This window comes from Anser brachyrhynchus, assembly GCF_964034855.1.
Source record: "Anser brachyrhynchus genome assembly, chromosome: 1".
In the NCBI taxonomy this organism is placed as follows: Eukaryota; Metazoa; Chordata; class Aves; order Anseriformes; family Anatidae; genus Anser; species Anser brachyrhynchus.
In genome coordinates, this window is record NC_137694.1 from 27271519 (window position 1) to 27296751 (window position 25233).

The 25233-nt window shown below is 43.0% G+C and overlaps 1 protein-coding gene across 1 annotated transcript; it reads right to left on the bottom strand.

The window, feature by feature from the left end:
- Nucleotides 1-4337: 4337 nt before the first annotated feature.
- On the bottom strand, nucleotides 4338-22119 carry CAV1 (caveolin 1). The gene is made up of 3 exons (XM_080606969.1): nucleotides 21874-22119; nucleotides 21368-21532; nucleotides 4338-6711 (listed from the first exon to the last, which is right to left on the bottom strand). The coding sequence occupies exons 1-3, from the start codon at nucleotides 21901-21903 to the stop codon at nucleotides 6370-6372; spliced, it is 537 nt and encodes a 178-aa protein (XP_080463095.1). The 5' UTR covers nucleotides 21904-22119; the 3' UTR covers nucleotides 4338-6369.
- Nucleotides 22120-25233: the final 3114 nt, after the last annotated feature.

Here is a 25233-nt window from a genome sequence, read left to right on the forward strand (position 1 = left end):
TAGGGTGAATCTTGAAAATCAGAAATATTGCTTATCAAGAGAGTCAACCTTCAACTTCCTCAGGACTCAGGGTGGGGGTTCAAACTGTAGGCTTGGTAATATAAAGAGGAGTACCTCTGTGCTTGAGCCCTATTCTGGTTGCCATCAGCAACAGGTCTGCTTTGAGTTTCAGTCCTCATTAATCCATGAAGCAACAGGTCACAGAAAATTAAGATTATTTTTTTTCCTTATTTTGGATAGCTACCCACCAACAGTAGTCACAGTGTGGTTTCAATGATAAAAGTTTTAGTGCCTCAGCCAAGAAGTAAACTGATGAATGGTGAAGTCCAAGTTTTTTGAAGAAGCCTACAACAGAAAGTCTTTTGCTGAGGAGCTGGGCAGTGCTGGCTGTAACCTCTCTGTGCTAAATACTAGCATTTGGTCAGGCAGTTCTGCAACCTAGAGGAATAAATCTGTATTTTAGATGGCTTTCCTCAAAGAACACTAGTTAGAGATACACAAAATAATTTTTTTTAACTACAAAAATGATGCTCCAAAGATACTCAAATTCAGACCAGAAGACCCAGTATTGCTAAAATCTAACAAAAGCAGCTCCAGCTTTTTGTCTCCAGACATCTTTGTTTCACGGGATTCCTTGGACCGTTTCAGAAACTCAGCACAGATGAAACAGGGAGAATTTTAGTTGTTTCCAAATGTAGTTGGATCATTGTCTAGCAGGGGAGTAACAACATCTACTCTTGTTGAAAGAAGACAGCTGAATTGACAGAAGCCCTTAACAGCTGAATTGGAGCCTACACATAATGAAATAAAGAGATAAAACACTGCACAAGCCAGAAGATGAAGCGTCACGAGATGACAAAGTATGAACAAACCTTGAGGGTGCTTGTCTAAACCTAAAGGGACTCTCATGCTGTGTTCAGTTGTCAGTTCCAATCATTGGGATATTTATAGTCCTACAACAAATGTAGACTACACCGGAGGATTTCTGTCAGTGAGACAGATTATATATATAAAGTAAGTGATTTGGCAAGACGACATATGCTGCTGGTTGCGGGGAGCACAGGCTAAGTGTTGCCCACCAGCACCTTGGAGTTGGGTGTTGGGACTGCGAGCAGAGTTTTTCTAGCATCTCCTGAGCCTGCTGGCTGCTGGCAGCACTAGGTGGTTCCCCAACCTGCTTCCCAGTGTGCTCCTCCAGAATGGGAGGCAGTTTTCAGGCTCAGAGGTTCACCCAGCCGGGCTCACGTGTGAGTCTGGTCATACATACCATGTCCAAGGTAAGTTTTGGGGTGACTTGTCAGTACATTTAAACCTAGCTCTGTGTGACCATACCTAGGGTCATTTCCCTTCGAGGTGAATCATGGTTAAGTAGAAATTTGCACATCCCAATAATACTTTAGCGCCTTGGTTACTGTTGTCTCTATTAGTCATTGTCATACTCCCCCACCCCCTTATTTTTTCCTTCTGAGTCTCCATCCATTGCTACCAGATGGAAGTGTGTCTGCTGTACACAGTTTCACCTTATTCCCCCAGTATAAAAGACAAACCCCCTGAGATTCCCTCATCCCGTCATTCTCTCTTTAGACCATGTCTGTTCCTTTTGATGTACTTTTTCCTTTGCTTAACACCAGCTATTTCTGCGTCACTTTTTTTTCACTTTTTTTTTTTCTGCCAGTAGGATTTCTGGCATCATGTACACCTGGCAAGCTACATCTGGAGCTCTGTTTGCTGGAGATGGGCAGGCTGCATGTTTTGATGAGTAATAGTCACAGATGAACGCCTGTATTCTGGTAATTGCCAAAAAGTTATACAACGACAGGTCCTGTGGTCCCTTTAAGATTTCTCTGAGCTGATCCTCTGGTGTAAAGCATTTTGTAGCTCATTTCCCAGCTCTTGTTGGCAACCCCCGAGAATGCCTGTCACCTCCAGTTCCTGCAGGAGAAGGTGGCAGCCAGGGGAACTTCACATTCGTAGGTCTCAGCAGTGAGTGGATGTGACCTGAATGCCTGTAGACTGAGTTTTACTGACAGTTATGTCCCAAGGAAACTCAGGTGTCTGTAGAGTTATGTTGATTCAGGTTCTCAAAACAAAAGCAAATTACTTACTGGTATTGAGCCTAGGGCCTTTTGTGGATTGTGTCTTGACTGAACACTAAAATGTGTCTTGACCATATGGTACTGAGTCTGATCGTTCTCTTCCCACTTCCACTATCTTTAGTAAAAACAATTACAAATCAAGTGAGAATACTGTTCATTTAGGTATCGTCATAGATATCAACACACAACATTTTACCATTGAAGACAGTGTGCACTAACTGTACCACAGAATTGAAATTGTAATTAAAAGTACTACAGAAGAACGCCAAATAAAAATAACATATCCTGTATCACATAGTGCTCCAGTGTCAGATAGCATGAGTGGAAAATTTAAGGTTTGTAAGACACCAATGAAGACAGCAAAGGTATTATAGCTTAGTGATGACTCATTCTATGCTTCTTTCCTCTCCCTTAGGTGGTGAGGGGAAAAAAAAAAAAAAGTGAGGAGGATGCAGCAAACACACGAGGCAATAAAATTAAGGGACCGAACTGAGAACAGTTCAGGTTTAACCTAAGAGATGGTCAAAAGACAGCCTGGGTGCAGCTTCAGAAATTCTCCACTGCTAATAAAAGACTCTGGTTTGTCGTTATATCATCTTGCAAATTTATTTCAATACATGTATTTCAAAAAGTATTCTACATTTAACCCACTGTTCTTAAACAAGCAAATTCAGAAGGATCAATCACACAACCGAACAGTTTACGCTCCCTCATTTCTCAAAACAAGGGTGTTCCATCTGGCTTTAACTAGACTGCCCTGCTTCTCCAAATATCGTCTCGGGGTATTGGAAGGGAAGCAGTTCAAGCTAAATGGCACAATTTAAGAACTAATGACATGGAGGTTGAGAAAAGTGACCAGTGACAGCCAAGGTTTTCTGCCATGAGGTAAAAGTGCTGCTGAGCCCACCTGAACACCCGGGTCATGAGCAATAATGTTATGACACTGACTTTCATATCCAGCAGTGTAAGACTGTCTCCATAACATTTAGAGACATAATTGTCCAATGACATTGCCTAACAGTCAATGTCTGATCCTGTAACAGACAAACCTGGACCTTGCCAGGGGCTGTATCGTGACTGTGGAGTAGACAGATCATGGTTATTATTGCACTGAGAGCCTGGCAGGACCACGGGTAGGAGATCCCCCCCAGCACACCCCTGTGACTGCTGTCTTGCAGAGCGCAGGGACAGCACAGTCGCAAGGTGAGCCTGCACATCTCTCAGAACAGTCCTGGAGAGGTGACATGGCAAATGGTTATGGTGAGTGGATGCGTCTGTGCTGAATCTACTGGGCTCTTTTCAGAAAAAGAGTGTTTTTGAATACTGGAATGTTTGCTTGATTTACTTTCACCTTACAACTTCCTGTTTAAAAATTTAATGCCTTTTACATTTTTTCACAATTCATAGTCCACTTTAATGTACTGTTTGCTGCCGTTGGACTAATCAGTACCATTAAATACACCATCCTGCTACTGGAAAACACATGACGGAGTACTTTAGGCTGTTATTTTCCATTTGACTGTTAAAAGCTGGTTACGAGATTTGCAGGCCAAAATGTAATAGCCTGTTTTGTTGGACTTCCGTGTACTAGGTAATGGTGTGACAGGTATTGTGCAATAACCACTTAGAAAGGAAGTGTCCTGTCACAAGCTAGGTCTATACAACGCTCAACATAAGCTGTCATTCCCCTATTTCCATACACTAAATGCTTAGGCTAATGAGCTTTTATTAGAAACTATCCTGTTTCCACTGGGCTCAAAAAGAAGGCTTTAAGCAATTCTGAAAAGCTATCCGGATAATCTAGGACTGAATTTTGGATGGCCAAAGTAAAATGAAGGGTAAGCAGCTTGTATGATGATATTGTTTTGTTTATTGCATCTTAAATTTCTCTGCAGGTAAATTTCATTATCCTAATCTGAAATGCAAGGAAACTGAGGAACAACAAGCAAAGGAATTTGTCATCTTTAAGCATTTAAGCAAGCTTGGGGTCCCTATTCAATGCTGTATGCACTGCCTACTTACTTAGCAACAGAAAACAGTTCTTTGGGAGAGAAATGGAATTTTCTGTTGGGAAGAACCTTCCTGATTTAGATCCTGGAACACAAACAACAAATGTTTTGCATGTTCTTTCTTGAGAAACAAATGGCACTGTTTTCTGTTTCTTTATCAATATTCTTTTTCTTCCTCAAAACATGAGATTTGTTCACATGACTTTTAAGGAAAAAGAAGTCAGACAGTAGCTACCATTAAACATTGTTTTATTGTAGTCTTTAATGTACATGCAGAATTAAAAAAGTGTCAGTTATATCTGTAAGCACATAACAACAATGTAAATGTATCAGATCAGCAATGTATTTGGATTAGGGACTAATAAATCTAAGTGAACAGACATCTTTCAGGATATACAGTTTATATGATAAATCAAGGTTTTCTTCAGAGTGATTTTCCTCATAAAAAGATAAAATATTTCTTGTTTATAATCTTGCTTGTTTTAATTCTGAAAAAATCTATAATAGTACACTCTCCACTATGTACATAGAAAAACATAAAACTACATCCATACCAGTGTCTGTTTTAAATGCAAACAATAGTAGTTAATAGCTTTGTAACTTTTTGTGCACCCTCTCCCCTCTTCTCTCCCTCCCACCCCCTTTAAAAAATGCAGCATTTCCTAACGTTTTCAATGCTTTGGTAGAAAAAGAACCGAAGGCACTCCCATGTTAGGTAAAGCAGTAAGTGAAATATCAGCGCTAAATAAAAAAGCTGCAGGTGTACCAGACAGCTCCGTGCTCAGTCCCATGGGCCAAGTCCTGCACTCTTGGAGGTCAAGAACTGGTTTGCTGTAGGTGCCAACTGGAGCAGGCTCAGACCCCAGGTCAGGATACAATAAAGCTGATCAGCCTCACAACTATTTTTACAAAAGCTTCACGCAAACCACATGAGGATACAGGCAGTATCTCTCAACACAGTACTATCATGAGGGCAAAAACCTCCTGCAGGAGTTCCTGGAGGATCCTGTAGGTCACAGCATCAGAATATGTTGCAAGGGCTCAATTTTGTAGGCCTTGCACCTTGCAACATAGGCTAGCTTCACACAACACCCTCCATTTCAGACTTCCTGATGTTGCAGCCCGTCTAAAAACAAACGAACAAACCCATGATTTGAAGCTCTAACCCATCTCTCGTGATGGATTAGTTTAGACTCAGCAAAGCGTCAGTTCTCCTGAAAATAATCTGTGTGCTAGTGGCATGCTGACTTCTGCTGATAGGAAAGTTTTTAAAGCTGATAGGAAAGTTTCTCTCAGAGGCAGCTCCTCCTTGGCATTTTGTGGCTTGTGTTTGGCACACCTTCATTTTTCTCGTAACTCGGGGTTATCTCTGGCATACTTACAATATGTAGTTAAATGAATACTCTGGAAAAAAAATGAAGCCTATGAGATAAGCACCTAAATGCTAGCTAAGAGATGTGTCATAAGTCACAGTTAGGAAAACATGTCTATAATGACCAGTTTTAGTTTTCAACTGCAGTTTGCTTCTACAATTCCACAGAAGGCTGAGAAACAACTGGCTGCAAACTTCCAAGAGAGAGAGCGAAAGGCACAGACAGAAGCTTTTTTATGGACGCGAAAAGCTTTCACATGTCTATGTTTCCAGCCTGATGAAGCGTTAGCTTTTCAGGTCATGTATTAATTAAGTAATTTGTTTACTTAACCAATGTATTCATAGTACACCATACCTGACCACGACTGCAAATCGCTGTAGTCAACTGACGATACAATTGGAAAAGAACATTCTGCTAAAACCTGCCAGCTTGTCACATTCATTCTGCTGCAGTTGCTCTGCACTCTTTGGCCACAATAAAATGAATGGCATTACAGTGTTGGAAAACATTTTTGTCATTCTTTGGTATCTCTATGGATTTATCTTACAAGGAATGAACAGCGAGATAAAAACGCACCCAACATAACGCTTCTGTCTCTGAACTGAACAGCCAGCAAAATGATATGCAGCTGGCATGGAAAAACAGCCATTGACGGTTAGTTTGAAATGCAGGCTGAAAAGAGAGGAAAAAATAATAATAATAATAAAAAAAGCAAGTAGTCCAGTAGGAATACACAGTAGAAAAAGAAACTGAGCAAGTGATTCTTTGTTTTGGGCCAGTAAATCCACCAGTTGCTGTTATGTTGCTTTGGGAAACGAAACTGGCACCAAAACACCCCAACACAAAACCCCCACCCACTCTCTAGGCTGATGGCTTTTCTTGAAATGTCCCTCAAATCTCTTTCCGTACTGTGGCTCGGATGCTGCTGAACACTTTGCCTATAGCCTCAAACAGTGGGTCGCAGAACGTGTGGATGCAGATGGAATAGACACGGCTAATGCACTGGATCTCAATCAGGTAGCTCCTTATGCACGGCACCACCGCCCAGATGTGCAGGAATGACAAGATGGCAAAGTAGATGCCCCAGATGAGAGCCATAGGAATGCCAAAGATTGCTGACAGTAAACGATAAAACCAGTATTTCGTTACAGTGAAGGTGGTAAAACTGGCCTTCCAAATCCCATCAAAGCTGTGTGTTCCCTCTGGCTCAGCAATCACATCTTCAAAATCAATCTGCATCAAAGAACACAAAAGCAGGTCAGTCAAGTGTCCCCATTAAGTGTGGATTCCAGAAACCCCTCACCTGGAAAGCAATGGTCCCCTGCACAAAACTCTGAAACATGTAATCCCTACATCCCAACATGATTCAACCCATTTTAACATATCTATGATAACAATATGAATAAGCCTTGTCTTTTTTTTTTCTTTACTTCCTTTTTTTTTTTTTTACACCCAATGATTATCAGGAAGCCTCAATGACTAGCTCAGAATTAGATGTCTAACTTTTAGATGGAGAACTGTCCACAAATCTGAGTATTTTTTCCTCCCCTTCTACAGCCTTAGGGTATAGAGTGCCCTTAAAGTCTACTTAAGAGATGAACCAGTTGAAGAGAATCATCATGCTTTCATTGCCTAACTTAAGCATTTCACATTTTTACAAGTGGAATAGACGTACTCACTACTTCAACATTTTATGCACCTTAAGAATGTGTCAGTAAAATCTCTTTTATTTGTTTGATTTTTCTATCTTACCTTGTATAGCATTGCTAAATTTTGACAGTTAATAAATGTTAAGAACAGTTATTTAAATATATATTTTTGAAACAGGTCTGGATAGTTCTTAATAGCCTGAAAAATCAAATGCTGGATTTAGATCACCATCAGATGGATCTCCTTTTTATTCTGAAAGGGTAAGGGAGCTCTTCAATCTTGTTAAACATAAAGAGGCTCTTCACATTAGAGCCATTTTGTTCTAACCTATCCTGTTTATGTGATAACCCTCTGTTCGTGAAAGACATAGGCTAACATACTAATGTTTAGAAGGAACACACTCTTCCACAATTTTCATAGTTTTGACCATTATTCATAAATCATTCAAAAAGTCACCTAAGGAAGCAGTACATTCCAGCATGCATATTTTACTGCTCTATGTTCAAATACTGAGCTTTTTCAGGAAGCTTTATTGTCATAACATTTCTATTGGAAAATTAACAGAATTGTAGTGATAGTTCAGCTCCATGTCACACAAACACGTGTTTGATATAACCCACAATACAGGATATTTAATTTAGTTAGCACAACAAATTGTATAGGTACTGCATTCAAAAGGAAGGAGCACATCACAACAGCACACCTCTGCAAGAAACTAAATGATTGTTTAAATTAGGTGGAAAAAAAATACATTCCTAGGACTGGATCCCAAAGTCCAGTGATGCTGCTGCCATAAGTGATGATTTACAGGAGCAGGCTAAGTATGATATGGGCCAGAGGACTCAGAAACTCACGCATACCTTAGCAGGCTGGAAGGAGGTGAATATAAATATACCGTGTAAATATTGCTTATACTGGAGGAAAAGGCTCAAAATCACTTCTTTTCATTTAAAAATGGAAAAAAACTTCTCCCTCTCTCCCACTGAATCTTCAGTCAGCACCATACAAAAGTTACCCACTCACTACAAAGGAAAAGTACTATAAAATCACTAGTCTTCCCAGTTTTATCAAGAAAAGGTAATTCCAAAGCAAAAGTATACAGCCTAGGGCAATTTGCTTGAAGGGCTTTACAGTCCTTGTGAGAAAGTTTCAGAATCAGATGTGATATCAGACATCCTGAATGCCTAACATCAAGCTGGCTTAATTTAATGTGTTACTGGGCCTAAATGTCATTTTTCCTGCTCAGGTCAATGCATCTCTCCAGATATTGGATAAACAAACTACAAACCCTCTATTCTTTACCTGCTGCTCTGAATGAGGCTTTAGTGATTTGAAAGTGATCTGTGATTCCTCTCGATGGGATTTCATCATCATCGTGATCATCACTATCATACCTTAAGCTAGCATTTGGGTTGAAATTCTGTCTCCACAAAAATCAACGGCAGGATCTGCATCGGCTGAGTACCTAACAAACACGGCACAGCTCCATGCACTTCTCATAAAGGCATGCAGAGCCAAAAGTCTATCTGGAGTTTCTGAAACTGAACAGCATAATTTTAAATAATAACCTCAAAAAGAGAAAATGAAAAGAGAGTCTTAGTCACAGTTCTCTTCTGCAGTATTTCGATATGTATTAAATAGCCTACACTTCTGTAGGTCATGTGAATTTTTAGTACTAATCTTGGAAAACAGTTTCCTGGAAAATGGTGTATAAAAACAGCATATACAGGACACTACATTTGTTGCTGAGTTAAGACAGGAAATCGGAACTTATTTGGGCTCTGTAATTTCAGTGGGACAAAATACTGAAGCTCTAGTAGAAATAACTCTATATAGTTATAATAACTCTGTATAGTTATAGTTATCAGAAATAATTCTGGTAAGGGCTTCACGGGCAACAGTATGTTCTATATTTTCACCGTGGTCTTATTAGATATAAAGGTTCACATTGGAAGACTAAATAAATGACACAAAATTAGCTTTACGAAGTACATTAGCCATAAAATAATTATATGAATTGGTCATTAGAAGTTATCTGCAGTCTAGAAAGACAGAGCAAGGATGTATTGTGATCTCATATTCCAGATGAAACAATCAGATGCCCTGGTATCAATCACTGCATTTTTAGGACTGCATCACAACAGAAAGAAGAAAAAGTTGGAGATATATACACGGAGAAGTCAATAATATCTTCTGATGATGGTATCTAATTGTCTTTTATCTAATCTCAAAAAAAAAAATAAAACTAAGATGTTTTCAAGAGCTGCATATTATTCACCAAAATCAATCTTATTCAACCATTGGAAAAATGTATATTCACTTGTTGGAATGTATATTCACTTGTATGCCCAATTTTGTTTTCTTTTTGGAATACACTGGGAAGCATGATTACAGTATCTATTTTTGCAGCAATTCAAAAGCAAGCTTTTCATTGTAACCCTTATTGCATGGTAGTTCATTTTCAGAGCAAATGGGTGCCCTTGGCTTATTATCAACATTAGCCTTGAAATCAGATAATAAAAATATGCAGATGTTGACAAAAAAAAAAAGATTTCAGCAATAGAAAGTAGCTTCTCAAAAATGATATTACAAGAAGACTACATTTTTTTCCTCATAGGTTTTACATAGTTTTCTTATTCTAAAACTTATGGCAATTTATCATGTTCTTCCCATCAGTTGATGCTGCGATCGTTGGCAGAGACAGCTTGTGCACATAGCTATCACACAGCAGTTCAGTGCATCAAGGGCTATTCAGGGTCATGCCCAAAGTCTTTATATTCCGCTCAGTTATAGCGGAGTCCATCTTTTGTGTTTTCAACTAACTGATAAGGGAAACACTAAATCTCACCAGGAAAGAAGCTTTGCATTGAGCTCCTTTTCATGGTTATATCTTTAGCTAAGTGGGACCTATTTTTATCAGCAAAACATGTCTTTGGCATGCAAAAAGAAACCATAAGTTAATGTGAAGCTCCTCAAACTTTGCAAATAAATATTAAGACTGGCTTGTAATTTGGTTCCTTTAAAAATAAGTACTTATAATGAATGCTTTACTGAAAAATGTAAGATGGTAAACTCATTGATTTTCAAATCAAATAGCAAATTTTCTGTAATCCCGATTCTCAGAAACTGATGGTTTTAGCCTGTTGCGTGACCCAACATGTCCTCGGAGTTAATCCTGGGGAGCTGACAGAAGAATCAGACCATATAACATTTCCAGATGGGCAGCATTGTCCTCATTCCAGGAGATGATGCTAATGTCAGAACATTCACGATATATCTTTGGCCAGGGTTTCCCAGCTCAAGTCATACACGGTTGTCCTAAAAGTACTCGGGCATCAATCTGTCTGAGATTGTAATAGGAGTGTATTTATGCCACCAGCAATCACCAAGAGCTGGTGGAGTACTTCCCTGGAGTAATTTTAACAGCACTATGAATGTTTCTACCAACGCACAGAGCCCAGATAGATGGTGCTATAGGAACCATAACTGTTGTCTTTACCATTTCATTATTTCTCAAGTCCCATGTTCTCCATTGCTCCATGTTGCATATGGAAGATATCAAACTGAATTTGAGAGTGAAAAGACAGAAAAACTGCCTGTCAACTGTAAAAACTCTCAGATGAACGGGTTAAAATGAACCTGTTGTCCATCTAAAAGCCACAATAATGTTATGAAATAACATACATGTCAAGAGGGTCCAGCTACAGCTGGAATGCTAACATCTGCGATGCTGACAAAACTAGGCTTACCCGGAGCAGCATAAAGTCTAAATCAAGATATCCAATGAGCTGAAGTAAGCTGGGCTCTTCCATGTCTCAGCTGCTACCAGATCACGTACGAATCCCACTGGCTGGGAAATGTGCTATTTATTTCATCGTTCAGGCAGTGCAGATAAGTCCTCACACTGCAGGAACTGAGATATCACCCAGATTCTTCCTGCGCTGAACCACTCCCATGAAAGATCCTGTTTTTAACTCAAAGGGATCTGTTCTCAGCAAGCAGCAGAGAGAATAGGTGACTGGATGCACTTTGCCTTGCTGTGGGCTGTATTTCTTTCAGTTACTCACTCCTCAGTCTCTTCTATCATTCCCCTCTGGTTTTTAGTTCAACAGCACTCAGTAATGGTGAGTGTCATCAGCCTGATAACGGGAGTCCAAATGAACTAAGTAAATTAAAAATAGGAGTGACAGAAGAAACAGAAGTGGCCAGAAATACGATCCTAGGGAAGAAAGACACTCTGCAGCTCTTCACTAATTTCTGGAAATGGACCTAACTGGCTCACAAGGATAAGATACCTCTATTTAGGGTACTTTTCTCAACTCCACTTTTGCCAAAGCATCGAATATATGTAAATCTATGAGGGACTCTGCTTTATTCATGTAAAGGTTAGGCATAGGTCCTGTTGTGAAGATTACAGCATGCAGTTTGTTCCTCTAGAGCTATCAGGGTGTGCTGTGAAACAACTGTGAGTTATTTGCCAAGCTAATGAAAATACAGGCACGTTCACTTGTGACAAGGAGAGAAGTAAAGGAAATTTGTTTTGACCCTCTAAAGGATGCTAATAACTCACTGCAGCCTTCTGTTTCAGCCAAAGCTATTAAACACTATCAACTTCTGTTCCATGCCTACAATGCACTTCCTGACTTCAGCTATTCTTTGTTTCCTACTATTCAGCTTGGTGAAGCCAGTTTTTACATTGCTTGAAGCTTTTGTCTGATTCTGCTATGAGAATTATTGCAGCTTCTTTTGCTCTGCATGTGTTTATTAAACTTTTATCAGGAAATTAAGGGACCTGCTTTGATTCTAAAAGAGATTTACTTACAACAAAGGGAAATGGTATGGAGAATTTGCCTTTTTCCTCAAAGGCTGTTTAAAGAAAAACCCTATTAATTAAAAAAGCTTAACAGTGTGAAGCTATTGCTTTAAAAAAAATGAACAAACAAACAAAACAACAAAGAAACAAACAAAAAATACCCCCAAAAACACGAAACAAATGAAACAGCTGACTCAAGTATATGTGCTTTATATACGAAAATAGTTGACCTTGCCACTTTAGTCCCTATGAAACAAAATCTGGCAGGCTAGAAAGGCAAGTTAAATTCCAACCTCAAACTGCCTACCTAACAGTTATGCTTCTCCTCAAAATTTGTCCTTTGAGGTATCCATTCCACAGAAAATTTACTGTGATGGGTTTATCAGAAAAAAGTATTGAGGCCACTGGCATTTTACGAAGGCTTTGGCCTAACCCACATTTCTGCAACTGTAATTGCTCAGATCTTCACGTGCAGTACGTGTGCTGCTGCTGTGCTCACAACATAAGGTGAGCAGAGACACCACCACTGCTCCAGTGAGGGGGAACCCAACCAAGAGCTCAGCACGCCTACATTTCTGAGTGCCATCAATATTTTTCGGAGCCAGTGAAAAGACGCTCAGGTCCTTACTGGCTGTCTTCTGACTGATCACTCATACCTGCAATCAGGCAAACCGCTTAAATACGCACACAACCTGAACAATGGGAACGGTCTCACTGATGTCAATATGCTTAAGTGTTCTGCCAGACAAGGGCTGTAGTCAAGCCAGACTGAAAGTCGGGTCTATGATGAAAAACTAACATGTACGAATACATATTTATGCAAGATGGAGTCACTAGCTGCTTTTCCTTACATTTTTAACACAGAGTATAGACACTGACTGTCTTTACGACTTACCCCGTGCTATTTTAAAAGAGTATTTTCCCCGCTACTAAGCCCATAAGTAATGTTTCCTCAGATTATATTGTGTCTCTTTAAGACTAGAACAGACATGTAACAAAAGGCAGATACGATCATTTTTTTCTGTTGTGACAAATGCAACTTACAAAATTTCCCAAAGCACTCAATGTCCCTTAAAGAAAACATTCAGCTGAAGAAAATAACATTTAAATGTTTCCTTGTCTCTTTGAAATAGCATGTTTCCACATCTGCTAGTGCTCGTCTTCCTGACCACTGCCACATTTTTTCAGAAAATGACAAAAAAGCATATAAGGTTTTTTCTACTGAGCCCGAGGGAAAAAGCACAGGAGGTGTCGGAACTGGGAGCGGTAGAGCTGCTCTTCCACCTTCCCTCACCCCCCAAGAGACTTCACTATTTTGGGGGTGTAGGGTGTGGGACAAGGTAGTGCCTCATGGCTGCAAGGCCTACGTGAAAGAGGAAGAGGAGGATGCCTGGCTGTCCAGCACAGCTCTTGCTCTGCCTGAGTACGTCTGTCTAGACCTAGGTTGCATGGGATTACAGAAACTTGAACAGTGACCTCATTTGTTTTGACCCTAAAAAAAAGTCCACCTTTTTTTTTTTTTTAAGAACACTGTGCAGTCTCCACCAAGCAAACATTTATCAGCACTACGTAGAGAAGCTGATAACTTTGTGCCTGAAAACATACAGTTTAACAACACCTAGACATTTTACGGCTGTCAGGTGTGTTATAAAGCACGACTTCTATACCAGAGCACCTGTATAAGCCTTAGGCTATGGCATGGGTGAATGCAAAACACAAGCATCGAACTGTGCCCAGAGAAGGACAAGGTTCCCTCATGGGAGAGTTCAAGCCCAGTTATTTGTACAAACTGACTGAGGAATTTGCATTACGTTCTCTTTCTCCCTGTGCCTACTTTCCATCATATTGCAGGAAAGAGTGTTCTGCTGGCAGATCTCTTCACGGAGATAGGGAATCTTTCTTGAATACTATAGAGTACACCAAAAAAAGCAAATAGTGCTTTAACAAACAAGGATATTAATGCTGGAAAACAGAGTTAAAGGACTACACTCTTCTAGCTAGAGCAGAAAACCTTCTCCTGTCAGGAGTGACCACTGCTGCACGAATAACAAATATTTAGACAGATTATGAGCAATTTAAAATTATGTCCTGACTTAGAAAAGAGTGAAGATCATCATTTCACAAACTGAACATCAATGAAAATTGCCAAACTTTGCTACTAATTACCAAGAGGAGAACCTCTGACGATGCTGAATTACTCATTACATACCAGAAAAGCCCTGGTGATGCGCTTTGTTTTATCAGATGGGCAGGCTCATCTAAATCTGCGGAAGTATTCACGAGAAGTACGCCACTGGTGGCAATGGGTCAGCCCTGCAGCAACCAGGCATTCTCCAGAGATTTCTTCCTGAAGCACTTGTCTGTGCTTCTCAGTATAGCCCGGCAGAAGGAAAGAATAGCAACTTCAAGGAGACATCTGCACGCCTCTGAAACACAGCTAAACTTCCTGCGCAGGTGGGGATATCGCATCAGCCAGTTCCTTGGCAAACGGGTCGATGCTGTCAGAGCAAGTGGTCAGAAAATGAAGTGGCTGTTTTCCTCCCTGGAAACTGGGCTGCTGGGAGGTTATTGCAGTTTTCTCAAAGGGAAACTCTTATGAAGCTTTCTTCGTTTATTATTTGCTTCATGTGGAACAGTTCCTCCTCATTTGATGCAGCTACTTTAGCTAAAAACTCTGAGTTATCTTTGTGTATGTGCATGCATATATATTTGTGTCTGTATGTTTAAAGATGCATATTCCTCAGCATGAACAGTGGGGTGAAATTTGGAATATATTAAAACTAAGGGGATTTTTTTTTAATCAGTTCCAGTAAGGTCTGGAATTAACCAGAGTTCAGAAACATTAATAAATGCAAAGGTATCCTCTAATGAGTTTTTTAGATCATTATATTGCCCTCTGATGCAATACCATTTGGAAGTTTTACAGATCTGATATTAAGCTAATATTGCTATTAATATCTATTTATATTATTAATATAATAACATTAATATCACGATTGCTAGCCTTGAATATAACTTTTTTAGAACTTGCTCTAGCTTCATTCCTCCTAAATTTGGGCACTAATGGCAAATGGAAATATAGCAATGTTGGACTCTGTAGTATCACATGGAGAGAGAAAGGCAACTTTGCATGGGGCTTTATACATGAAATCTGTTTCTTTTTTTATTTATCTCTATCAGTTGTATCATTTGTAAGGGAGTATAATGAGAGGAGACTCTTACCTAGGTATACTATCCATAAACATATTCCTGTTAATTGCTGCAATTATTTTTTTAGCAAATCCGTGTAACTTGTTCTCACCAATTCCCTCTTTTCTACCTGAGTGTGCTTACTGCTGTGAGTGCCCAGTAACCGCTCTGTTCCTTTAAAAAAGATTGGCCTCTGCATTTCCTCTGTTAGAAGGCTGTCCTTCTGCTGGAAGATCTTAAGTTACTGACCCTTAAATATGAGGCAACTATTTCTTTAATATTTCACAAAGATCAAGATGTTGCTGGCCTACAGTTGCAGTCTTATTATAAATTGCACCGGAAAAGAGTTACATGAACGTGGACTTGATAAAACAATAGGAGACTGAGGTCTACAGGAGATACTAACATAATCTTGAGGGAAAACTAAGTGTGTTTTGTATTTGTTTGAGGTTGCTGGAAGGGATTTGACAGCTCACGAAGGAAGCATTGCAATCCTTCTATGAGATTCCCTTAGGCTTCTTTGAAACTCCGAGTGTACTTTGGCACAGCGAGAGTTTGGGCAGGGAATGCGATGCTTTCACCTTTAACTGCGATAGTATCTTCTCACTTCTTATCTGAGAAGCTGACTTTATCAGTTCCTTTTTATTTGAAAATGAAGTACGTGGGCCAGATAAGTAGACTATAGACAAGCCTTATCCTTGTACAGCTCCACTAACATCTATAGCATAACTCCTTGGCTATCGTGAATAAAACAGGGTGCAAGCTTCATCAGCTAATGCGCTCTTTAGAGTGGGCACAGTGATACTGAGACTGTTTGTCCTTTTGAATACTAACCCGATGACATAACTTCTAACAAGAATAATACTGCATAAAATTAGAAGTTAGTTTTGAAACTATGAAAAGACATTTTCATAAGAAATCTCCTAGAAAAAAAATTAAAGGGACTAACGGAGTCAAACCTGTCCCCACAAAAAAATCGAACAAATTTTAAAGCCATAACTTTTCTTTTGTCTTCAACATAAAAAATAATAATAATAATTTAAAAATCCTCTTTAGTCTTGGATGCTTTTATTATTGTAATTTGTCTAGAAAAGAAAAGAAAGGTGGTAGTTCTGGATCAAACAGCTCAAAAAATTAGCTGCTGATGCAGATGTCATCCCACTGTCTATTTACTATCAGGGTATTTGAGAACAGTGGGAAATAGAAACTTTTTTTGGAGCTATATTTCTCTTCAGCTTTCCAGGTATCACAAGTTTTATGGCTCATCCATGTTCATTAGTATTTTCTTCTCTCTGTTGCTTAAAATACACCAAAGATCCAATTCTCATCGGGCAGACCACTCTATTATACACATTTTCCTGTTCCCACAGAAGAGTTTTAGATTTCAATGATTTGTTTCAGTATTAGACAGCCATACTTTCTGCAACAGATGGTGGTATTTTTTTTCCATATATTGGGTTAAAAATTCTAAAATGAATTCAAATTGTTCTTATAATTTTCTAATATATACTCTGAATTAGGTTGAATTTAACAGAAGGGAAAAATATTTGTCTTCTCTGACTATGAGGTAGTGTCCAACAAACTCTAACAAAAGGAACATCCATGTTGAATAGTTGGCTCTGTCCCCATTGTCATCAAACGAACATTTTCCTATGGAGTTATGAGTCATGTTCATCACGCTAAACAAGAAGGCAGCGCATAAGGCTTTAATAATACCACGATCTTAAACACTTTTGAGATCTGAGATTTGATTAGAACAAAATCAATTATTCTCCGTAACCTTATGAGCGTTCAAAAATTCTGTGCCTAGCAATCTGAAAACTCCTAATTCCTGTGCAAGAAAACTGTTTTTCAGAGTTCTCGGACCACGCTCAGTCCTCCTACAAACTAGCCTCTGTAACAGCTTGAGCTTTAGTCTCTGAATCATAGACTAGCCTTGAAAGAAACACTTGGAACAGAACCGTGTCATGCAGATAGTCAAAGTCAAACACCGGAGTAGTGCTGCATTTTAAAACCTAAACCCCACAGCTGCACATTGATATGTCACCAAGTTTAAGAATCATCTCATTTAAATGCAGCTGTGTAACAGTGAGGTGTCGTCTCTGAGCTATGTGCATCATCAGTGGAGAGAAACACACTCTGGGAGAAAAACCCATCTCATCCTGTGGTTAGACCTAACTCTGTGACACGAACATGCCTCCACAGATGTGCAACCGCTCGAGGACGAGGAGCTGACACCTGCTGTCACATCAGCGTGGCAGACCTCAGCGCCTTAACCTTCCCAGCTGAGCACAGCAGGGGACAGTCTCTGCCTTCCTTCCAGCAGGTCAGAGCTGTGGAGAAGGGAGGTGCTCTGCCTAGGCACCTCTCCATGCACTTGCACTGTGCTTAGCGCAACAGTCAGTAACCATCATTGTGAAGGATTAAATAAAACTGCAATTTTTTTTTAAAGTTTTTTTTTTTCAGTTGGAAAGTGGAAGAAATTGTAAATGGCGTTAAGCATGACTCAAAATGACTGAGTAACACTGTCCTTCCTCATGCCTACATCACGGTGTTATGCTGCTTGTCAACATCTGACTAAAAATTCAAGATCCTTCCTTGCAGTGAGCTGAATTGCCCTTACCAGCATCAGCTTTAAGAGGAAGGCACGAATACGTAACTGTTTAAAACTTGGTACAAAAGCTCTGCATTGTTACATCTGTAGCCAAGTACTGATTTTTTTTTTCCAGAGAGAAAAGGACGCTTACGCAACGAACAGCAGATAGACACCGCTTGTTTAAAACAAATTAATAATTATGCCCTGGGTGGTGCACCAGGCACAGGCCTTTCTCCATACCACAGCATGAAAGAATTGTGATCTGGCTGCAGATGTGACTGCACGTTTGGTCCTCACTAGTCCAGAAGGAGCAGATTTTGCAGGCTGGCTACCTGGCCTGTCCCCATCGTGAGCAAGAAAGTACTGAGAAGCGCAAGCCAAACTCTCAGAAATGCAGAAAAGCTAGCTCCCTCCTCTGCTTTTTCCAAATTCAGTAAACTCTGCATACTTGACCAAAGATACTTTGAGAAACTTTGAACTCCAAAGTGTTGGAAGGCTGTAATTTAGCCACAATCTGGAGAACACAAATAGTGCACTGGGAAACAGGAAGAGCAAAGACCGAACAAGTCCTGAAAGAGAACTTCAGGCACCTGCATGCGAACCCTGGGTCAGCGGGGAGGGAATGATAAATGACAGAAAAAAAGCCAACAATCAGCTTTCTTTCCTGGTGCTTGCGTTTCATCACACATAAACAAAACCGGTGGGATACAAGTCAGAGTAGAATCTGCCATACAAAATAGATACAATTCTGAGGAAAATAGCTCTTTAATCAACAAAGTGACTCCCACAGAGTTCCCAGGTGCACAGAGGCTGGTTCTCCCTCACTAGATTCTTATTTTGCTTTCAGTTTGACCAGACAACCCCACAAGCTGGTTCCTCAACAACTGCTGCATGTTCTCAGCATCCCAAAGTGACACATGAGGGCAGCCATACGAGGAAGAAACTCCTTCCTTTCCGCTCCCTGCTGAAGGAATTAGAACAGGAAGGAAATTCTGGTGGTTTTACTAGATTGTGCTTCCTCCTGCACGGAGCCACCAACTCTGCTGGCCGCGTAACTCAGCTCTCACACCGCAGGGTCAGTAAGGCCCCCGTTCCACCCCTCCCTGAACAGAAACCCAGTTGTTTGCCCCGCTTTTCTGGAAGCATCACACAGCACTTGGCTTCCACCTGGTCTCTAATTTGAAGATAAAAACTAAGCAAAGTCACGGTCACCAATAGCTTTGGTGTAAAGCATCTGGATCACGCCTCGCCCCCTTGCCTAGTTCCCTCCCCTGTTGCTGCCTGCCCCATTTATCTGCTGCAGAGAAAGCTCTGCAGATGCTGTTTGTTGCACATCAAGGGAATGCCTCCTGCTTCTCACAAGCAAGGGTTATTTTTAAAATGTGCTATGGCAAGTATTTGAACGCAGACAACACTGAGGCCTTTTAGAGAGCTGCTTACAGAGCAGATTCCTCATTCTCTGTCTAATCATTTCTATTTCATGGTTGACTGACTTGTCCCCTGTTTCCATGCCATTGTGTCTCATAGTCAAGTGGCAAGAAATGCCTGAAATGATGAGGTTCCAAATCTAGAAAAATGTAATGTCTCTAAACAAAAGAGCTAAGCCTGAGCCACACTTCTGGACTCAGAACAGCCCTAAACAACATTTTTCTGTCTTTCAGCACCCAAACAAGACTACGGACTCCTTCTGTTACCCAAGTACATTTTTTACTCTCTACCTGGATGATTTACAATGGAAGGAAGAGAGGCAGATAGGTGACAGAAGGGGCCACAGACTGATGGCTAAGGCAGGAACTGAATCTGTGTATCTTCAGCCCAGCGTCTGTCCACTAGGAACTGGATCTGAGCTTTATGGCTACTTCTAGCAAGCTGAACCTGAAAGTGGTGTCTGAACAAACTTAAACTGTAGCAAAATTCCTCTCCATAATTTTCAGGTTGGACCTATTTATGAAATACCTATAAAAATCAAAGAAATCCTTATTTATCCTTGTGACAAGGTGGAAAAATGTCACTTTGTGATGCCCACACTTTTTACAAATGCTGCTGCTTTTATAACGCAAAATGGATCCCGTCTGGTTAACATCAAGTTCACTTTGATACATTCCTGTGTCTCGACGTGACTACGTGCACTACCAGAAGCTCACCGATACGGAGGCGGTACCCGCGTTCTGTCTGCCTGCTGGTTTTCAATTAATTTATTTGTTGGTCCACAACTATTTTGGAAGGACAAACTGAAAAAAAAAAATCTCACTTTTTCCATTCCTACAATTCTAACTTTTCAACTTCATTTCGGACGATTGGATGTAATCAAGCTAACTTTCCTAATCATTGCCCCAGTGGGAGGCAGGGAGGGCAGGACGGGCTTTGTAGGCTTCATTTTCCTTTCTGTCCATTAGGAGTTTTTTCCATGAGTGGTCTGCCTCTCGTCCCAGCAGGAGTTTTCTTTCCCTAGTTAAGTTTGTGGACACTCGATTCCGACATGTTTGGGGGCTGTGACTCATCCTCGGAAGGTTTGGTTGCTTTGGGGACTTCTTCTGTTGATGTACGCAATGAGCCATGATGCAGCCTCATTCTCCAGCCTTGCATTCCCTGCCTACTCAGCTGCTCCCCCACGGGTGGCAGAAAAAGGAATCGCTCCCTCCTTCCTAACACGAGGCATCTTAAAGGAAGTCTTGTACCGCTATGTACACATATATTTTTTTTTCTAAACTAATTAAAAATGCATCCCTTTTCTTTCTAGGTCTTGGAGCTGACAGCAGCTCCTTAATTAAAGATATAGCCCGCCCCAGGGGATAATTCCTACTCTTGATCTGCAACACGGGCAGTCCTATTCAGCACCTTCAAACTCTGCTGAAGGCAGAGGGATTTGAGGTTACTCACAACCTTACTGCATTGTCTGCACGTACAGCACAAATCATCTTTCTGACATACGTCCCCAAACTAGATTCCAGCCTTTTTGTCCTCGGAAACAATAGGACATTTCTCTTTTTCAGTAATGGGTCATCGTGACCAACAGATGGGGTGGTCAGGACGACGGTGCCGGACCCTAAGCGAGCCAGCTGGAGGTTAGTCACCCGCTGCACCTGGCAGGCTCCCGGTTGTCCTGGCTCCTGACAAGCCCAGACGACAGCATCCTCATCTCTCACACGTATAGCACAAAACTCGTCTGCTAAGAGGAAAGTCATCCCCAGGATTTTTCTGACTGAAAGGACTTCGAGGAGAAATCCCCGTCGGTCCACATTTGCCAAAACAGTCAAACCGAATTATAAACCAGAGCCGAGACCGGGGCGCAGCCAGTTTTTGCTTAGCCTCCTTCCTCGCTTCTTGAGGGAAAAACACCAAGGAAAAGCAAACGCAAGGAGGAAACGAATGCAACCCCCTCCGGGACCTCTGCTCTGCTCCCTCGAGGCTGAGGCAGGGCGGCTGGGACCGGGGAGCGGGCTCAGCCCCTTCCCCATCCCTGCTCTGGGCAGGCACCCGCGGGGCTGTGCCAGCCGCTGCCCACCTCCCCTCTCCCTTTTTTCTTTTTTATTTTTCCGAAAAGAATAAAGGAATTGGGACCCGACCCCCCCTCCCTTCGCGCAGCAGGTGGAGGGCAGCGGCCCGGGCTGGCGTCGCCCCCTCGCCTACCCCCCCCTCACCTTGACCACGTCGTCGTTGAGGTGCTTGGGGTCCCGGTTGACCAGGTCGATCTCCTTGGTGTGCACGTCGCGCACCGCCTTCTCGCTCAGCTCGTCTGCCATCATCTTGTTGTTGGGCTTGTAGATGTTGCCCTGCTCCCGGACGGGCGCCGCGTACAGAAAGCCCTGCGGAGGGAGAGCGGGGAGAGCGGCCGCGAGGGAGAGGAGGGACGGGAGGAAGGCAGAACCCAGCCGGGAGAGGTGGGGGGGGGGGGGGGGAGAGGCCGGGCAGGGCCGAGAGGGGCGGGCTGCGGGGGGGCGGCCCCGCTCCCAGGGGAGCCGGGCTGCGGGCGGCTCTGCCCCGGCTATAAAGCCGTGGCCCCGGGGGCGCGCCCCCCGCCGTGCCAGGCGCGGCTCCGCCGCTCGCTGCCGCTCCTCGCGCTCCGCCAGGCGGCCCCGCAGCCCCTCCGCTGTGCCCGGGACCCCCACCCCGTCCCGCCCCGTCCCGCTCGTCCCCCGGTCCGTACCTCCGAGTCCACGTACTTGGTGCCGGACATGCTGCCCCGCTGCGGGTGGCTGGCGGCTGCGCGGCGGGCGGCCGGGCGCTATAACGGAGGCAGGAGGATCCCGCCCGGCCGAGCGGGAGGGAGGGAGGCGGCTGGCGGCCGGCCAGGGCCCGCTCCCGGCCTCCGCGCGGGGCGGGGGGACCGGAGCCCGCAGGGGCCTCGCCACCCGCCCGGCACCGGCCCGGAGTGGGAGGGGAAAGCGGCCCCGAGCCGGCAGCCTGCATGCCTCGGCCCCCCGAGGGGACGGGGACAGCGGCGGGGACAGCGACACGGGGACGGGGACCCTGCCCCGGGACCCCTGCGGCAGTGGGGGGGGGGGGGGGGGGGGGAAGAGGCGAGGAGGTGGGAAAGCCGAGCGGTGTCGCTTCGCGGGGCGATCCCCCCTCCCCGCCGCCTCTGACAGCCGCTTACACACGGTTACACACGGCTACACACGCTTACACACGGTTACACACGGTTACACACGGTTACACACGGTTACACACGGTTACACACGGTTACACACAGCTCGCACACGGTTACACACGGTTACACACGGTTACACACAGCTCGCACACAGCTTACGCACGGTCCCGGTCGCCCCAGGAACAATTGCGGAAACTCGGGACATCCTCGGGCTGAAGAAAAAGTGATTTTCTCAACTGGTTCATTTCAGAGCTCTGCAAATAGTTAGCAGTCCTGCACTTGAACGGCACGGTGTTTTTCCTGGGAGGAGACTGACCCTTTGCGTGTCTGCCCTGCACATTAGCCACCGGGGCTTTGCTTCTGAAGAGCCTTGGAGGGACACCCACGTTTGCCACGCTCTGCTCTCCAGGCCCTTTGTAAGCCCGGGGGCATACACAGGCATAAACGCTACAAGGATTCATCACCGAGTTCCAGACAGCCCAGGTTACAGATGCAATGGCACTGTACAGCTGTAAACTCCCGAGTTATATTTAGCTTTTTTTTTTTTTTTTTTTTTCAACCATCGGTTTTCCATTAGGAAATCAGACCGTGGTGTAAGGTTTATAACGCTAACAGAAAGGCAGCGACCTTGTGCCGTTTAGCACAGAATTGCAGCAACAGAAGTAGAACGATCTTGACAGCTGTATATTTAGCTGTGGCAGTTCGAGAAACGAATCAAAAGGACTAGTGGCCGAGGTGGATGCAGGCGACTTAATGCTAATAAATGCACCTGCTGAAAATGCAGTCCACAGGGCTGTGCATTACTGGTACGGGCATCAGTAAATTGTGAGCTTCGAGAGTTTCTGTTCACAAAATTTAGAACTTCGGGTCGATGTTTTCCAGCTTTCCAAGTTAGTTGTCATTTTTAAAAGTGACTTTTTTATCGATGCAGTAATTCACTTGGGCCATCATTAAAGTATCTGTGGCTGTCCAAACATTTCAATGCGTGCACAAAATCAAATGTATGGATCGAAAGACGTAGTCTCTGGATTTTTTCAAATCTGAAAACAAAACAAAACCAATCATTAAAACAAACAACAAACTGTTCTGGTTTTCATTTCTAGGAAAGTTTCATGCCCAGTCAGTGTCCTGCACATACATCAGATTTTGACCCGTTGTTCAGTCTTACTGCATGTCTCAGGGACGACTAAGAATAGGAGATACATTTGTTAACTTGAAACACTGAATTGCTCCTGGGACGGTTTCTGCAGAACTTCAATGCCCTTTAAAAGAAATTTCTGAATCACACAACACCACCGCAGCTAGAAGAATAGGGGAAGCTGGTGGAACATACAGACCTCATGGGATGAATCCCAGAGAGGCTGCTTACAGGCTGAAACGAGCTATCACACCTTATGAACCCTGGAAGTGCTCGCTTGAGCTTGACCACCAAGAAGACATCCTGCAGAGAAAACGGCATGGGTACGAACAAGCTGTAAGAGTGAGGAAGTTACATCTGCAAAGATGGATCGTGGTAAAGCCGTGGCCCACTGCCTCTAGCACTGGTGCATGAGAACTGCACACAAACTTCACACCCAGAGACTTGGCAGCGGTGAGTGCGGGAGCTCTGCAAGGAGCTGTGCTTACACGCGGAGGAACAGTATAGCTCATCTGGGAAGGGCACAGGAAAGGCTTGCAGGGGGCTTCTGAAAGAGCAGAAGACATCCCCTCTTACTTACTGTGCATGGATCATCCAGGGGTGGCCTAACATTGCCAGGGATTGTGGGCACCCAAGCTGGCCTTGCAGATGCCACCCAACTTGCCTTCTCATTGAGCTTTGCTGTGCCTCGGCAGCCCCGGTCAGCTCTTGACCAGGAATATATGCTGTTCAGCTGGCCACCTCACTGCCTTTCTTCTTTTTCCATCACATCAAGCCTAGGCATTTCATACCTAATTAAAAAATAAATAAAATTATGCTCTGAAGTTTTGCTTTAACTGAACTTTCAGACCTCAGGATCACCCTGAGAACTGGCTGTAAACATGGAGCAGAGAGCGTGCAAGGTGTGAGCACTGAGAGAAGAAAAGCCTTGGTACCGGTAGGAAACATTTCTTCCCAAAAAAAACAGCGTAAAAAAAGGGATTGGAGAAAATTCCTCAAAAAAAAAAAAAAAATAGTGTCAGAAAATGAGTCACAAAGCTGAACTGAATGTGCATGACTGCTCACTGAGTGTCTTTGTCTGGTATCAAACGCTGCCTCTCACTCCGCTCCCTCCCTCTCCCTGCCTTTTAAAGTTGTGTAATTATTCCAGTTATGGTATTAGCAATACTCCTGATATATTGCAATGTCAGCAAGATCAGAATCAGCCCTGAGAAGCTGTATTCTTTATGTACAGCTTCAGCAGCAGCTAGGCTGTCAGATAACAGGCTGCCAACAAGCAGATTTCCTCACACAGGGCGCTTAAAGACCTGAGGCTTGGGAGAGGAAGATCGCTGTGTTTTTAGTGTCTTCTGTTCAGCTGCTTAAGTGCATCCTTTTACGTGCATTTTTGGACGTTTTGCTGGATGAAAGCCTGAGCTGCCAGAAGTATTGGTAGTGAGCTTTTATCAGCTGTGAATGCTCTGCTTACCCTGCTGCATGATGATAAGCATTGGGATGGGTTTAAAGTGCAGCCCGGTGTTTTGCTGTTTCCCTGATTTACAGACCCGTAGTCCTACAGGATTCATGGTGATCCTTCTGTCCCCGCTCTCTGGAGGCTTTCCGTGCTTCAAATCAGAACTCACTGCATCGGAATACTCCCACTGAGGTGCCACCAGTATATAGGTCCAGTATATAGGGCGTCGCTTTCTTGTTATTTGACCCATTTGTTCCTTGTGTACAAGAAGTAGTTTCCCCAGGAGAGACGGTGAGCTGCCTGCCTCCCCATTCCTTTCTTCTTG

Bases quoted from the DNA above. Each gene is read 5' to 3' on its own strand.
- CAV1 (XM_080606969.1), bottom strand. From the start codon at position 21,903: ATGTCCGGCACCAAGTACGTGGACTCGGAG. The intron at 21,533-21,873 runs GTACGGACCGGG...CTCCCTCCGCAG, and splicing joins CCAAGTACGTGGACTCGGAG to GGCTTTCTGTACGCGGCGCC. The intron at 6,712-21,367 runs GTGAGGGGGGGG...TCTTTGATGCAG, and splicing joins TCAACGACGACGTGGTCAAG to ATTGATTTTGAAGATGTGAT.